We start from the raw sequence: 17,969 nt of genomic DNA on the forward strand, positions 1-17,969 counted from the left end.
TAGTGAATCTAGAAAGGCCTTTCAGGGGAAGAGTGGGCAGGAGTTCACCAGACGAAGTGTAGCTGATGGGTGATAGGGAAGAGGAAAATAACATTGTAGGCAAAGTAAGCAGCAAATGAGAAAGCCTCCATGGCAGAGAGCTTGGAGTAACTAAGTCATTGAAAGATATGCAGTCTGACTGGAACTTAGAGTAGGAGGAAGAGAGTGACATGTGATCTCAGGGGAGACCTGAGAGCTAAACAGGTATCAGTTGTTTTTTAGGACAATTAAAGATTCTGGATTTGAACCTAAGATTAATGGCAAGTCACGGATGAGTTTAAAGCGGAGGTGTGGCATGAACAGATTTGGGCTTTAGGAAAACCACTTGGGCTGCCGTGTGGAGAATGAGTTGCAAAAAGGGACAGAAGTGGGGGGGAAAGTTAGGCTGTTTCAATATGAGTTTTACTTAGGCTATAGTAGTGGCAGTAGAGGCGGAGGGTGGTGGATAGATTACAGAGGCCACCCTGCTGAGATTGGAAGAGCCAACCCGTGTGTGTACAAAGCTCTGTCTTGCTTTCCTGCATTGTACTATTGTACTAACAAATGGTCTTTCTGCATATAAGAGTATGAGCCAGAGAAAAATGAACAAACATGAGGCCTGAAGTTAGTATAGAAGCTTTGTATTATGAAAAGGCATGATCTCACAGGTAGTTAAGGATAATAAAGACAAAAACACTCAACTAAATGGAAAGTCCTCAGTTTGATTGTAATCTAGCCAGGATCCTGATCTGAGATTTGCTCTTCATATTAGTGTGTATGATGTCAACAGAATTTTGAGAGACAGACATGTTTATTCAGTGGCCGATGCCTCCTTTCCCCCAAAACATCTTTCATCCACTTGCTTATTTATTCATTGTATTCATTTACAAATACTTCAAATCCTTACTGAGGGCTTACTACTCACCAGACATGTTTACTTATCTTAGTTTTTAATACTACATATGGCCATTATTCCTAGTGTGGGCCTTTGATGTTTATAGGTACTTCATGGACCACTTCTCATTGAGGATACATTTAGTCCATCAGGTTTCCGTTTTAAGTTGACTCATCACTTAAAGTGTAGCCATTGGTAAAATCCTGCAATCCTGATCTCCTGTGGCCCATATCCTCTGCACTTTCTATTGCTACTCCCCAGTCTTTGGTCAGGGTCAGTATGTTTAATTCCATTTCATTCAAACAGTTGGTCAGTTCAGCCATCACCACCACCACTAAGTCATCTTGTTGATCATTGTTGAACTATTATATTAGCCAAGGTAATGCAAGCTATCAGCAAACAAGTTCTCCATGTAAGTGGCTTAAATACATTAGAAGTTTATTTCTTGCTAATATAAGTTCAATTGGTAACAGATACAGGAATGGTGGATTTTCTGCTCCACTGTGGACTCAGGCTGATGGAGTCACCATGGGGCTCACAAGCTTGCCTAGCTGGCAAAGGGAGTTAGGTGAATGTGAAAGCTTATTCAGGAAGTTTTTATGGGCCAGGGCTAGAGGTGGCTTACATCATTCCCACCCATGCTTCAGAACTCAGGTACATGGCCATACTTAACTACAGGGGAGACTGGGAAATGTAGTCTGTGTGTTTTCTTGGTAAGCCTGTCTTTGTCAAACCCAGCTAGTGAATGTCCTTGTACAATACCTGCTGTTTGATTCAGATATAATAAGAGGCATGGAAGGACCAGATCTATTTTTGTAGGACTTTTTCCTTAGTTCAGCTAAAGACAGTGGGGTTGGGGGAGGGTGGTCCTCATCACACAGCCATGTAAAATTAGGCTCACAGACAGTTCGAAGGAGGAGAAAAATGGAATTCATTGGGCAAAGAGGAATAAAAAGGGAAACAGGGACTCTCCACCAAGTCAGAACAAGAATCTTGCTAGTATGCTTCCCGCCTCACAGACTGTAATCCCAGGTTCCATCCAGGAGGAGGAGGGGCCAGGCTCCTCCCTGCGGCCAAAAGCATGAACTTCTGTGTCTCCACTCCAGTGTACCCTCCTCCCAGTGCATATGCCCATTGGAGTTTTTTCAGGGTGCCCTTCCCACCTGTCTCAATATGAAGGAGGAATTTCCTTTGTGCCTAATAAGTGGCTGTGTCACAGTCCTGGACATTAGAATGGGAAATGTCTACATTCTGAACTCCTAACATATCTGATCATTGCTATTACTCTTTTCTCACAGGGAAATAAATGCCCGGCTTGATGCTGTATCTGAAGTTCTCCATTCAGAATCTAGTGTGTTTGGTCAGATAGAAAATCATCTACGTAAATTGCCTGACATAGAGAGAGGACTCTGTAGCATTTATCACAAAAAAGTAAGTGTGACAGAAATCTAATAAAGCTGACAGTGTTCTTCAGCTCACAAATTAAAAGAAAACTTTTAAAGGAAAGTTTTATTAAAAGAAAACTTCTGAGAGCTCTATTATTATTTTATTTTGTAAAATCTTACAAATATAGCATGCGAGACTAGCTGAATCCTCAGAAATTTTAATAGCACAAATTAGAATTATTCCAATTTAACCATTGTAAAAAATAGTTTTCTCATGTACATTAACTACAGCCACATAGAGGCCCTTCTCTTATAATACAGGATATTCTCCTGTTTCATCCTGAAAGTATAGACTATTATCAAAATAGGAAATTTATGTAGACTGGTTATTTTAGAAAAAAGATACCTTTTTTCTTTTGATCTTAGAACAACTTATTATTTCTTAAACTAAGGAAAAATCTGCTAGTATAACATCTGTGGTGGTAATTAGTATGAAAACAAGCTTGGATATTGAAGGTGAGTAAAGGATTATTTTGATTTTTATCACTTAAGCTTTATAGTTTGAGTCATAGCAAAAATGAGTCATTTTCCACTTTTAGGGAAATAATTTAGGTTATCTTCAAAATATGCCTAAAATTTAAAAAAATTATTAATACTTTTAAATGATAAAAAACACGATAAACTCTTTATGGGGTTTTACTTTTTGCAGAAGTCATTCACACACTTTATACTCTTTGTTCCTTGTCAAAACTTTATGACATTGAGAAGTTACTATTTTTATTACGTTCTTACTAATAAGAAATTGTATCTAATGCTATGTATGTGTGTGTGTGTGTATATATATATGTGTGTGTGTGTGTGTGTGTGTATATATATATATATAAAAATTGCTGCAACCACTTGAATTACTTTGGCTCATATGATGATGCTGAGAGGTTTAATAACTTGCTAGTAACAGAATCTGTATTTAGACCCAGGATTCTTGATTGTGTTTTCATTGGCTGTGTCTTTTGGACACTATCATGTTTGATGTGTTATCTTGACTGCCATTTTTTTTTTTTTCTGTTTGCCACTTTTCATAAGCAAATTTTATTTTTCCTCCAAACGTAACTCCTTGCCAATATAATAATTTTACTGTAAAACAGTTTTTATATGCCTAAATTTTTACTTTATTTTTGAGACAGAGTTTCATTCTTGTCACCCAGGCTGGAGTGCAATGGGGTGATCTCGGCTCACTGCAACCTCCACCTCCCAGGTTTAAGCGATTCTTCTGTCTCAGCCTCCTGAGTAGCTGGGATTACAGGCACCCGCCACTATGCCCTGCTGGCTTTTGTATTTTTAGCAGAGACGGGGTTTCACCACATTGGCCAGGCTGGTCTCGAACTCCTGACCTCAGGTGATCCACCCGCCTTGGCCTCCCAAAGTGCTGGGATTACAGGCATGAGCCACCGCACCCAGCCTATATGCCTAAATTTTAGTTGTGACCAAGTTTTCATTAGAGTTTCTATATTTTTCAGCCCCTTTTACCCCCACAGAATTTTACTAGAATAAGTACTGCTTCTAAGAATACTTGAGGTGCCCAAGAGGACTTATGTAACTGTTTTACATGCTTCAGCTAAATTTGAAAACAATGCACAAGCCAGAATTGGAAATACTGATCCTGGGGTGAAAGAATGTAGGAGTTGGTTATGGGGTCAAGGGAGCCTATTGTATCATTATTGGGTACACCATGTTGTTGTTTTGCTGGCAATAGCAGAAGCTGTGCTGATAGTTGCAAGTTTTATGGTAGATCTTTTTGAAGTTGCATAGTGGTTGCCAAACCATTTGTTGTTTTGTATCCTAGGCTCAGAGTCTGAAAATTGGTGCATATTAACCTTCTTTAAACAACGGTTCTCCGGGGGCACCTTGCCTTAACTACTTGAAAGGATTCACTGACAGATGTCAGAGATTTTTGTTTTTCTTTTTTTTTTTTTTTTTTTTTTTTTTTGAGACGGAGTCTCGCTCTGTCGCCCGGGCTGGAGTGCAGTGGCCGGATCTCAGCTCACTGCAAGCTCCGCCTCCCGGGTTCCCGCCATTCTCCTGCCTCAGCCTCCCAAGTAGCTGGGACTACAGGCGCCCGCCACTGGGCCCGGCTAGTGTTTTGTATTTTTTAGTAGAGACGGGGTTTCACCGTGTTAGCCAGGATGGTCTCGATCTCCTGACCTCGTGATCCACCCGTCTCGGCCTCCCAAAGTGCTGGGATTACAGGCTTGAGCCACCGCGCCCGGCCTTGTTTTTCTTAAGAGAAAACAGAAGCAAAGCTGAAAATCTTTCAATGACTACTGAAATGCACTAAGTCAAAGTGTCCGTGGCATCAAGATGGCAGCATCAGTTCATGGGGCTGTGATTTCTTTTCCACCTTCCTGCCTTTTTGTAAACTTTACTTTGATGTTTGTATTGCACAGGGTTTGTGTATTTATAAAAGTTTCAAAACTCTAGTAAAGTCAGAATCTAATTCATTTAAAAAGTGGCCACTATGCAGTGCAAGAATGACTTATTTTGGAATTTAAAAATATATTTTACTAAAGGAACTTATAACTCACTTGGAAGCCATTCCTTGTTGCTGTTTTAGTGTTTGTTTGCACAAGAATGTGCCTAAAGATTAGTTTGAAGGGTGAAGAGTAGAAATGATCTGGTAACAAACCAACTTCAGGAAAGCTGAATGCTTTAAACTAATGTTTTATAGATTAGTTGGCTGGCTGTACGAACACACCATCAAACATATGTCTATTCTTTATTATTAGATTACTCTACATAAGCTTCTATGTACACCACATAGTGAGTGATGTCCTGGGTACAGATTATGCCAATTATGTGAAATTCATAAAACGAGAAGGAACACTGGATATTGTGGGAAGTGGTCAACACAGGCTGTACGGTTTTGTGGAACGTGTCCTGGAATACGTACCAATAGGTGTTTTTATGTCGATAATGATAGAGGATCTCAAGTGAGCTGATTCTGGCATAAAATAAACATTTCTTCTTCTTCTTCTTCTTCTTTTTTTTTTTGAAACAAGATCTCACTGTGTAACCCAGGCTGGAATGCAGTGGCATGACCACAGCTCACTACAGCTTCAGCCTCCAGCCTTCTGAGTAGCTAGGACAACAGGCATGTGCCGCCATGCCCAGCTAATTTTTTTTTTTTTTTTTTTTTTTGTATTTTTTGTAGAGACAAGATCTTGTCGTGTTACCCAGGCTGGTCTCCAACTCCTGGATTCAAGGATCCTCCCACCTCAGCCTCCCAGTGTGCTGGGATTACAGGCGTGAGCCACTGCTCCTAGCCTAAAATAAACATTTCTTTTGATGACAAAACATTAAATTCCAATCTTGTAAATAGTGCTAGTCACAGGAACCCATACTAACTTTGCTCAAGAACTGTTTTGTAAGAAAGTGTTAAGTAACTGCCGAGGTTGGTGAATACATTTAAAGGATAATCGCACTTAGCAAATGTTGAGGAGAGTGTTTTCAGAATTTTCTAGGTGAGAATCGTTTTTTAGCCAGGCAGGAATAAGCCCAAAGCCCTGTTTTCAGTGTTGCGCTTAAGCTGGGGTCCTTTCCATCCTGTGTCCAGTGAGGCCCTGCCTCCGTACTTGTGGGTCTGTGCTCAAGCTCTCCCAGTGAGACAGCTGCTGCCAGAAGTAGGGCTGAATTCCTGGAGAGTGACTCCAGGAGCAGCCAGCTACCCATCCTCAGCTTTCTTGCAGCTTCTTTTGAGTTCTTTTGCTTAAGAAACTTGAGAACAACCTGCTGCCTCTGGCTTTCAAGGTGATTGTAAAACACTACTGGTTTTCACCTTGCTTCTGTTGTTGACTTAACTTTACATTGTGTCTCAGCTTGGAAAATTAATCCTTTTCTTGGGATTACAATAATTACAAGAGGTGAATATTCAAAATTATATTGAAAATGTTTATGTTTAGTTCTTTACTTTTGTTAAAAGGTATCATTAATTGACTAGTGGCCAAAAAGCTTCTAGGTTTCATATTTATGTAAACAGTCCAGCTTCCTGTATGCGGTAGGGAGGGGGTCTTTCTGGAGAAAAGTTGCCTCATGATACACTTAGAATTCAACATTTGCTCAGCTGGACCTAACTTCTTACTTTTTTTGCATAATTTACTTCACCCTTTGTGGTTAATTACGTTTTTGAATGTGTTCTTAGCCTTAATCTATTTCATATATACTACTTATTATGTGCCTTATTACCTTAGCCTTAAATTGTTTTCTCAAGACAGTTCTTTTCAGTCAACATTCTGTCAGTTTTATTTTCCTGAGCTGTCTTCTAGAGCCTTCTGACTTGATCCAGTATGGACTGGTTGTCCTCATATCTGTTGTATAGTACTATCTTAAATTCCCTTTACTTCCCTTGAGTTGAATCTGTTATTTTCTATATTCCATGTCTTCCTCTTGGTTTATTTCTTCATTTTGGTGGAGTACATCCTCTAGAATCTTCCTGAGAATGTTGGAAGTAAATCTTTTGAAACATTCATGTCTGAAAGTGTTTTTTTTTTTTTTTTGTTTTGTTTTTAAATTATCGTTGTTACTACCTTCACATTTGATTGGTAGTTTGAATGGGTATAAAATTCTAGGTTTTAGATGACTTTACTATCTTTACTACCGCTTCTGTTGAATTTTTCATTTCTACTATTATACTTTAATTTCCAAGAATTTTTGTTTTCTTGTTCTCCAAACGTTTTTTCTTTTTAAAAGTAGCATCTTGTTTCATGGTTGTAGTATCTTCTATTTCATGGAAGATATTATTAATATTTTTAGAAGTTCCCTCGCAGGGCAGAATCCAAATTGGTACACAAGTCTTTTTGGATTCTTGATGTAAATTGTGTCTCAGTTTTCCTTAAGGACAGTTTAAAATTCAGGTACCTTGAGTCTTTTAAGTCAATCACTATTTATCCATTTACTTTATAGCTTCTAACATATTGTTGCTGTTGTCCTCTTTTCTAGTGTGGTTTTTTCCTTTTTTTTTTTTTGAGATGGAGTCTTGCTCTGTTGCCCAGGCAGGAGTGCAGTGGTGCGATCTCGGCTCACTGCAACCTCTGCTTCCTGGGTTCAAGCGATTCTTCTACCTCAGCCACCTGAGTCACTGGGATCACAGGCGAGCACCACCATACACGGCTAATTTTTGTATTTTTAGTAGAGATGGGGTTTCACCATGTTGGTCGGTTTGGTCTCGAGCTCCTGACGTTGTAATCCACCCACTTCAGCCTCCCAAAGTGCTGAGATTACAGGCATGAGCCACTGTGCCTGGCTGGTTTTATGCCTTTTTAAACAATCTCTTAACTGTTGTTTGAAGATGGAAATTAGATGCACATGTGTTTAACCCACTCTGTTTACCAGAAGCTACGATGTAAAAATTATTCATGTTCATGTTAAAAAAAACTACAGTAGTATGCAAGGGTATACAATAAAGGGTAAAAAGTCTCCCTCTGCCACCCCTCCATACCTACTACCCAGAGGGTAACCAGAGTAAGTCACATGTGTTACCTCCTAAAATTTTTATTGATATTTAGATTTTTCTATTTATATAGAAAAATGTATATCATTTAAAGAATCACAAAGAAAGTATTACCATGTAAATACATAAAAATATATACATATATGGGCTATGTGGTATATGATATAAACATACTATATATATTCAATGTATGTTGAAATTATGGAGTTCTATACTGATACAAACATCTTAAATTTTTTTAGCTGTTTCATAGTATTACATTGCATGAGTTTTTCCTAATAAGATCCCAATTGATGGATATTTATTTCTTATTTATCTTTTTAAATTATAAGCAGTGCTACTATGAATATTCAGACACATGTTTTTCACTATTTGTTAGTCTATTTTAGATAAATTATTTAAAGTGATGTTTATTCAAAGGGTTATATGCACTTTTTTGTTATGAAGACATGCCAAGTTGTTTTTCAAAAAGGTTAGTCCTCTGCTAATAGTATATAAAAGTGTCTTTTTTTTTTAAATCCTGTTACATGGTTATTGTGGAGCTTTTAAATATTTGACATTCTGATAAGTGAAAAATGCTATCCTGTATTTCTAATTTGCTTGTCTTTAGTTGTATATGAAGATAATCATGTACATACTGACTGTTTCTATGAGCTGCATATTCAGTTTGTTTAGCCATTGTTCTTTGGATTATTCATCTTTTTCATGTCAATTTGTAAGAGCCTATTATGTTTGGGAGAATTTTGCCTTGTGTTTGTTATGCCTTACAGATATTATCCTTCACATTTTTTAGCTTGTTTAACCTATTTTTGCTATTTGGTTTATGCTATTTTAAAATGAAAAAATACTAAACAAGTATTGGCTTTGTTTTTCTTGGCTAAAATTATTTTCTTTATGCCTAAAATACTACATAGTATTTAACCTCATTTAGAAAATATCAGTGATATTTTATTTCAACTAACTAGTTAATAGAAAATTTAAACTTTCCTCAATTCTGATTCTAACTTTAAAAGATCACTAGTTAATCATTTTCATGTATCTTATGCTATTTTGTAAAAAAATTTCTATTTTCAGTGTTCTACCCAAGAGTTCTTCTTGATTGTCAAAACCTTATATCACCTAAAGTCAGAATTTCAAGCAATAATACCTGCTGTTAATTCCCACGTTCAGTCAGACTTGCTCCGCACCGTTATTTTAGAAATTCCTGAACTCCTCAGTCCAGTGGAGCATTACTTAAAGATACTCAATGAACAAGCTGCCAAGTAAGTACCAGACCCTGAATTCTTCTTTTTCAACAGTCAGTATACTCCAGTGCATTTGCCATTTGATTTGTGGATTCTTAATCTTTACTAGAAGTTGAATGAGTACATATATAATTAGAAATGTGATTGGACCCTTAAAGTGTTACATTACAGTTGGAATACTTGCTATCTAAAATTTAGGCAGTTTACCATCTAGGACAGATATAGTACTCCCCCAGGTATCAGATGATGGAAAGGTAAAACACAGGCAAAGCCAAGCAGTAGTAGATTATTAACCCCAAAATGAATGTCAGATATCGTGTACTCATTTCCTATATTTCCAGAGATGTCCTTATATTTAGAATCTGTAAAAGCAAAGTTATCCTTTAAAAGGTAGTTCTTTTATAACGTATTGCACAAAACATTCTATATAAATGAAATAGGATTTGACATTTACATTTGTCTTTGTTTTCTGCATAGGCAAACAACAAATAGTGTATCTCTTGGTTTTACCATGGGAATCATGAACTTAAAAAGTGAAAATGATATTAGGGTAATTTTGACCATCCTCAGAGAAGTTCAAAAACAAGCCCATAAGTGCTTAGTGACAATTGGAACCTCATTTCCCTGACTTCCAGTGCTTTCCTCTTTCATCACACTATGAAAAATAAACGATAACTGCTTTAATCAATAAACTTCGAATATGTATTTGCATTTTTTGATTTTTTAGAGTTGGGGATAAAACTGAATTATTTAAAGACCTTTCTGACTTCCCTTTAATAAAAAAGAGGAAGGATGAAATTCAAGGTGTTAGTGACAAGATCCGAATGCATTTGCAAGAAATACGAAAAATACTAAAAAATCCTTCTGCACAATATGTGACAGTATCAGGACAGGAGGTAATGTCAAACCTACTTCTATTTTCTATTAGTTTTCCTCTAGTAGAAAAGCTATTTTAAAATGTAAATAAAAATCTGAGGATAGGATATGTATTATCTCTTCAAATTTTCTGTTTTATTCCGTGGAAATATGTTGTAATAACTTGTTTTGATAAGAATTATTTTAATGATGGTGTTTTATTAGTCTCTTGTGAAAGTAATGCAACTTGATGTTATATGTGTATTAGTGTTATCTGTTAAAATTATATTATAGAAAATCTCGATTATTATGAATAGCAACTTATAGAATTCATTTGTTCTAAATCCAGGAAAGAGAAGTTAGTCTTTGATCCCTGCCTTACAGATGATGAAATAATACAAAGTTGGCCACCTGTGTTGATTGGCTCATATAGTGATTAAACGGCAGGGCTTCCTACTAAAGTTAAGAGTATAGCTGCTAAAAAAACAAATCTAGAGTGAAAAACTACACTTAGTGAGTCTTCCATAAAATTATGGTACTGTTTAGAATGTGTTTCTTGGGGTGTGTACTTTTGTTTAAAGTTTGATAGTAGTGTCTCAATGAGAACCAGAAAAGGAAGAAGTATGCCTTTTAAATATGGTTGTACTTTTCAGTCCTATTCTGAGTCTTGAGGCATGCTACTCCTATATCTTATGTTTAATAAAATATGAAGATTCAAACAGAGGGAGTTTGAGAAATTCTGTTTTATTAAAATACCAAATTACGAAACTTATGGATAACTTCTATAGAGTGAGCATTTTATTCAGGATTTTTAAAAATAGATATTTTTCTGGTGGGGAAGAACTTAATTTCAAATCAAAATTTTTAACATTTACATTGCTTTGTGTGTTTTGCCAAAAGATTGTTGATTGTATAGTTATTTGAAATAAGAAGCTCTACATTAATAGAGAATATTCATTAAAATGTTTGTCTTGTGTTATTTCATAGATTTACCCATTAAGTCAACCTGTCTTCTGAAGTACAATTATTAAGATATTATACTCAGCAGACATTCACAATGCCACATGGAGCTCTATATAATAGAAAAATGATTTGACAATATTTATACTTAAGTTTATTGTCTGAACAGACAAATACCAAATATTTAATTGTAGTTCTTGTTTTTACTATGCAGTCATGACCTTGCAAAGTGAAAATTGGCCTAAAGGCCACCATTCTGGCTATTGGTTTAGAATCAAATGATGAACATTGCTTTAGTTACTTTAATAAAAGATATGTAGTAGAAAAGTGGCTGCCTGGTATTACAGTGGAGAAAGCTAAGTGTAAGTGCCAGTTCTACCATTTACATGCTATATGACCATGGAAGAGTTACCTCTGTTATAAGACTATTATGGAGACCAATTAAGTTAAAATACATGAAAGTGCTTTTTAATCATAAAGTGCTATGCTTATACTACTCACATAATAACAATAATAGTAATAGAGTTACCATTTATCAAGTACTTGTTAAAGTCTAGAAGAGTGGTAGGTGCCTACATATATTATTTAATTCTTGTAACAACACCAAAAAGGGTCAGTCATTCTAGTTTTGTTGGAAAGAAAACAGGTTTGGAGTAGTTAGATAAGTTACCCAAGGTCAGAAGCACAAATCCAGCCCAGTTCTGCCAGACTCTTGTCTTTCTATTATGTTAATACCAGTATTTCATTCCATTTATTAATTCCAAATATTAACACAAAGGATTCTCAACACCATGGATTTTATCTGACAAAATCTGGACATTTTAGAGCTCATAGTATTCAAAATAAAATTTAAGTCTTGGAAAGACGGTCCTGGATTCATTTGGTAGTTTTTGAGTAAAAATGAAAGAAAATTATCAGGAATTCATAAGAGATAGTAGACTGGTTATTCATTGTGAGTGTGGCATTGAGGTTTAAGAAAAAGTACAGCATGGAGATCAACTAATTGTATTAAAAAATATTAGAAAGGAAGATCAGTTATCTTTTATCTTTACTAGGTTAAGTTGATGAATTTGAGGAACAAAGTTTCTTCGTTATTAATAGTAGGATGGATTATTGTTGGTTTTTAATAATCTTCTCTAGGATTTTAGTAGAACGTTAACACAAAATTACTTTCTTAAAACCTTTTGAAAATTAATGATTCCATTCATTGGAACACCAAAGGAATTCTAAATATTCAAACTTGTTTTCATCAAATTCTGTTTTAAAAAAGACTATAGTGGCTCACACCTATAATCCCAACACTTTGGGAGGCCAAGGCAGAAGGATTGCTTGAGCTCTGGAGTTCGAGGACCTGCTTGGGCAACATAGTGAGACACCATCGCTAAATATAAAAATAAAATTAGCCAGGCATAGTGGAATGTGTGTATAGTCGCTGCTACTCGGGAGACTAAGGTAGAGAATCGCTTGAGCCTGACAGGCTGAAGTTGCTGTGACCCGTGATCATGCCACTATACTCCACCCTGGGCAACAGAGTGAAACCCTGTCCAAAAAAAAAAAAAAAAAGACTAACGGTATTCTCAAATTATTTAAAGGTACTTAAAAGACTAGGAAAAGACTCCATCAAATATGATTATCTCTGAGAAGTGAGGGAGGCACGGTGGAAAACCCTTATTTTACATTTATTGGTGCTTCTTTATACATTTCTGTTCTGACATTTTATTTCTATACATACAGCTTTTGTAATAACCTTAAAAGACCCATTATAGCAGCCCCACGTGATCCATGTGATAATATGTGGATCTTGTTATTTTTACCAAAATTAGGTAAATGTGCCGGTCTGTCAATCCAGTGTTATTTTGACAACATTCATTTTTCACCTCTGTTCCCAGCTTTTATATACTCATTAGAATACTAAAACCTTATTGTATGATGCCTTATTGTCTCTGACTATGTAAGTATTGGCTTAGAAGAAATTAATGAAAGCAGAAACTTTATATTTTTATGTAATAATATACATACATTATTATGTATTATGTAATGTATGTATGTATTTATGAAAGTATGTATGTATGTAATGAAAGCAGAAGTTTACATAGTTTACTGCTTCTGTTACAGTCTCTATCATATTTTGTGAATATAGACCAATTATCTCTTAACCTTGAATCAAATATGGAATGGAAAAGGGGCAATATTTACATTGGGGGCAGTACTGATAAGTATTATTATTACTAAGGGAAAAAGAAAAATATTGGAAAAAAATCTTTAGAAAGAGTTTTATTCATTGACAGCATGCAGCATATCCAAATATCTGTTTACTATGTTTAAAATGTGGAAAATAATCTGTTAAATCTGAGTGCTTTTTACTTAGATTTAAAATATAGTAAAAAATGCTTAAATTATTAAGAGAATGAAAAGTGGGGAGTGGAGGAATGGGTTAAGTGTGGTGCTGGAGAAAACAGCAGTTTCTGGAGTGAGTAAGAATTTCGGCAAACCTAGTGATGTTGCCAGCCCAGTGATACCACAGGCTATATAGATTAACAATATCTGACATTAAATAAGACAGAATTGGGTCCCAGGAGAAGAATATGAGAGATTGCTATAATGAATCAAGGCAGACTACTCACATCAACACCTAAGAAACAAAGTCAGGAACTGTAAAGCAGGAAAAGTTGCTGTGAGAGCTTTCTAAGATTACTGGAATGTATGCTATTTTCTATGTTAGTTTTCTTTTCTTTAGTAATAAAATTCTTAAACCAAAGGCCTACCTGTTCATTCTTAGAATGTTAAAAAAAAAGAATAGCTAGAGAAAAAATTTTGTATCTCATCATCGCTGTAGAAGAGAAGAAAAGCTAGCAGATGACCACTCTGAGGAGGAACCCAGGCTGAAATTCCGAGGACTGCTGAGTGAGGAAAAGGGACACTCAGGATCAGTCCAAGGACCAGCCACTGTCTGAGGACGTGACCAGAGGGGTTTAACTTGTGCCTTCCTGACTCCCACTGTTTTCCCGACTGCATTGGCACTGTATTGGCTCTGTATATGGTGGCCTGCTGTAGCGATTGTGGTCCTAGAGTAGCACTTTTGATACTTACAGATTGAATAGTTGTGGTCCAAACTGTTCCCAAGGTGCTCCTTGTTCAAAATGTCCGTCATCCCTTAGGTAGTAACTCCTGTGGAGCTCTGTTAGTCATTATGCATCTGGATGTGTCCTTCCCAAATATCAGTGATCCAATCAGTCTGTTCCTGAATTTTGCTGTTTGCCTTTAGCAGAGCTCTTTCCAGAATTATTTTATAAAAAGGCCAACATCTCCTTTGGTAGAACACTTTAAAATAGCAGAATTATTTAGCACAGTTTAAACGTGGTTTTATCTTTCCCATTAATGATTTTTTTTGTGGTTTTTCAAAAGTTACTTTTTGTAGCCAAACGAGGCTTTTTAGACTCCTGACTCTTAACTATTTAAATGGGTGTAGCAGATTTGAAACTGTATTAATTCTCTGTACATGAGGGCATCACTAGTTCAAAACATTTTTCTAAGGGAAATTAGCCACTAATTCTTAATATAATTAATGTAAAAACTACAGTATTTCTATTAATGGGAAAAATAAACTCAAGAACCATGTTGATACTGTTATTAATATGAACATTATAAATACCTGAAGTTGTGTGCATATAATAAAACTGATAAATATGAAAAAGTTCTCATAGCTCTCTCAAAATTACAACCACACAGCTTCTAGGGTTCCATTCCACTCAAAATGGGTTTTTAGAAATTTATTTAAATGAATCATTGAATTTTTGTTTTTGTTTTTGTTTTTTATTGCGACAGAGTCTTGCTCTGTTGCCCAGGCTGGAGCGCAGTGGCGCGATCTCGGCTCACTGCAACCTCCACCTCCTGGGCTCAAGTGATTCTCCTGCCTCAGCTTCCTGAGTAGCTGAGATTACAGGTGCCTGCCACCAGGCCTGGCTAATTTTATCTCTATTAGTAGAGATGGGGTTTCACCACATTGGCCAGACTGGTCTTGAACTCCTGACTTCAGGTAATCCCTCCACCTCAGCCTCCCAAAGTACTGGGATTACAGGTGTGAGCCATCGCGTCCAGCCTGAATTTGATTGTAATAATACAGGAATGCAAGCACACTGAGAAGAGGTAATATATAACTAAGGCTAAAAATGAATGGTTTGATAGAACTTCACTTGCTTCCTGGCTGATGAGAACCTTATTTGCAGAGCACAGTTGGATCTATAAAGATATTATGGATGTAAATTAAAATGATAATGAGATATTATCTCACCCCAGTCAAAATGACTTTTATCCAAAAGACAGGCAATAGCAAATGTTGATGAGGATGTGGAGAAAAGGGAACTCTCGTACACTGTTGGTGGGAATGTAAATTATAGTACCACCATCACTATGGAGAACAGTTTGGAGGTCCCTCAAAAAAAAAAAAAATAGAGCTACCATATGATCCAGCAATCCCACTGCTAGATATATACCCAACAGAAAGGAAATTAGTATATTAAAGAGATATCTGCACTGCCGTGTTTATTGCAGCACTATTCACAATAGCTAAGATTTGGAAACAAACTAAGTGTCCATCAACAGACGAATGAGTAAAGAAACTGTAGTATGTATTCACAATGGAGTACTATTGAGCCATAAAAAAGAATGAGATCCTGTCATTTGCAACAACATGGGTGGATTATGGAGGTCATTAGGTTAAGGGAAATATGCCGGGTGCAAAAAGACAAACTTGGCATGTTCTCACTTAACTTGTGGGAGCTAAACATTAAAACAATTGAACTCATGGAGATACAGAATAGAATGATGGTTACCAGAAACTGGTAGTGGTAGTGGGGGTGGGGAGGATGAGGGGATGGTTAATGGATAAAAAAGAAACAGGAAGAATGAATAAAACCTAGTATTGGTAACAACACGGTAATTATAATCAATAATTTAATTGTACATTTAAAAATAACTAAAAGAGTATAATTGGATTATTTGTAGCACAAAAGATAAATGCTTGAGGTGATGGATACCCCATTTACCCTGATGTGATTATTATGCATTGCATGCCTGTATCAAACTATCTCATGTAACCAATGAATATATACAACCACCATGTACCCACCAAAATAAGAAAAAGATATTATGGTTCATATAAGTGAAAACTTAAAGAAAACTCTCATATGGAAAGAAATACTTTCTTCTCTTTATAGTTAGGGAAGTCAGTGCTTTCCTGTGAAGATACTTCTAGAGGATTTCGGTTCCTTGGGTAAAAACTATCTAAAAATCTTCTCTGTTCAGAATAGGGGAGGATCATATCTCAGACCGGTGTAACATCTACTAATTGAATATTTTAAAATCTTACATGCTTAGAAATTCAATCTTTTATGAGTAATAGAATTCTTAAGTGAGTATTAATAAATGAAAGAGATGGTTAATGAAAAAGCCATCATTCAGAGTATATGTATAACAATATTAGAAACATGAAAGCCCAAGTATTACAAATGTTTTACACAACACAAATTGTACTTTGTCCCAAGTATTGAACCCTTAATTAATAATATTTGTCTGTATTGACATATATACAGTATGAAAAACAATTCTGAACTTATTTTGAGTGTTTAACAATATATAATAAATTGTTATACCACAATTTGGGGAAAGCTTTAAAATATATAATGGTTACTCATCTAAATATCTGTTTATTTGTATTTGTTTTAGTTTATGATCGAAATAAAGAACTCTGCTGTATCTTGTATACCAACTGATTGGGTAAAGGTTGGAAGGTAGGTTTAAAATACATTTTTTTCTTATAATGAATTATAATGACATCTGTATATCTATGTGCTACTGGGCTCATAGTAGCCACGTTCTTGAAATTAAAAGCAGTTCTTTTTATTTTTATTTTTTCTTATGGAACTTTTTGTTTGTTTGTTTTTGTTTTTGTTTTTGCGGGGGGAGATACAGTCTTGCTCTGTTGTCCAGGCTGTAGTGTAGTGGTATGATCTCAGCTCATTGCAACCTCCACCTCCCTGATTCAAGGGATTCTTCTGCCTCAGCCTCCCGAGTAGCTGGGACTACAGGTGTGCACTACCACCCCCGGCTAATTTGTATTTTTAGTAGAGACAGGGTTTCACCCTGTTGGCCAGACTGGTCTCAAACTCCTGACCTCAGGTGATTCATCCACCTCAGCCTCCCAAAGTGCTGGGATTACAGGCGTGAGCCACTGTGCCCTGCCCTTTCTTAGGGAACTTTTAACCAAGGAGATCACTATTTTTAACTCTTTATCATTGATTTTAAAACATTTTTCAAAAAGGTATCTTATTTTTACACATTTGTTTTCTTATTTTGTAAATTACTGTTTTATTCTTATAGCACAGGATACACATGGAGGAAAAGTTGAGGAACCTTCAATTGTAAGATTAATTTAGTTGCTTTTACTTCATGATGAATGCTATGCCTGACATTTCTTACAAGAAGCTGCAATTTAATTTTCTACCTCACCGAGCTCCACATTTCTTTACTCTTAATGCCTTCCTTGGCACATAATTATTGTAATTCTTTACATCTTTTTTTTATAACCCAGATCGTGAATTGATGAAAATAAATTAATCAAAAACAAATTTAGAGAACCACAATGGGACTCTGCCTTTTCTCCTTGGTTAGACATTAATCTCCAAGAGAGGACTCATTTAAAGACAAGGTATTAGGGAAGTATATACAGCTGTGAGTAGTATCCTTTGTGGAATATTTATTAGTACTGTTATCAATAAGTTGCACAAACATGAGATGAAAATGGTACATTTGCCTAAGATGGTAGAAGAGGGACCAGTAACTGGTAATAGTGTACAGGCATTCTGTTTTAAGGATGAAGGGAAATTTTGACATAATGTATGACTGATTAATTTATTACACATATAATATACATATATACAAAAATATATATAATGATACATATATAATATATATATATTTTTAAGACGGAGACTCTTTTTGTCAACCAGGCTGAAGTATAGTGATGCAATCTCAGCCTATTGCAACCTCCGCCTCACGGGTTCAAGTGATTCTCCTGCCTCAGCCTTCCAAGTAGCTGGGATTACAGGCAC

At 35.9% G+C, this 17,969-nt stretch overlaps 1 protein-coding gene across 5 annotated transcripts in view; it reads left to right on the forward strand.

The window, feature by feature from the left end:
• The window catches only part of MSH3 (mutS homolog 3), a 223,575-nt gene that overhangs the window by 104,025 nt on the left and 101,581 nt on the right, over positions 1 to 17,969 (forward strand). For 4 of the 5 annotated variants that reach the window (XR_012413790.1, XM_005557283.5, XM_045393959.3 and 1 more), the window contains 4 exons: positions 2,212 to 2,344; positions 8,876 to 9,063; positions 9,773 to 9,941; positions 16,585 to 16,649. Coding sequence is in view for 3 of the 5 variants with exons in the window: in XM_005557283.5 (XP_005557340.2) it covers positions 2,212 to 2,344; positions 8,876 to 9,063; positions 9,773 to 9,941; positions 16,585 to 16,649 (555 nt within the window). In the remaining 2 variants the exon portion in view is untranslated. The remainder of the gene's footprint in view (positions 1 to 2,211; positions 2,345 to 8,875; positions 9,064 to 9,772; positions 9,942 to 16,584; positions 16,650 to 17,969) is intronic. The other variant, XR_012413791.1, reaches the window with a different exon arrangement.

This window comes from Macaca fascicularis, chromosome 6 (assembly GCF_037993035.2).
Source record: "Macaca fascicularis isolate 582-1 chromosome 6, T2T-MFA8v1.1".
Classification (NCBI taxonomy): domain Eukaryota; kingdom Metazoa; phylum Chordata; class Mammalia; order Primates; family Cercopithecidae; genus Macaca; species Macaca fascicularis.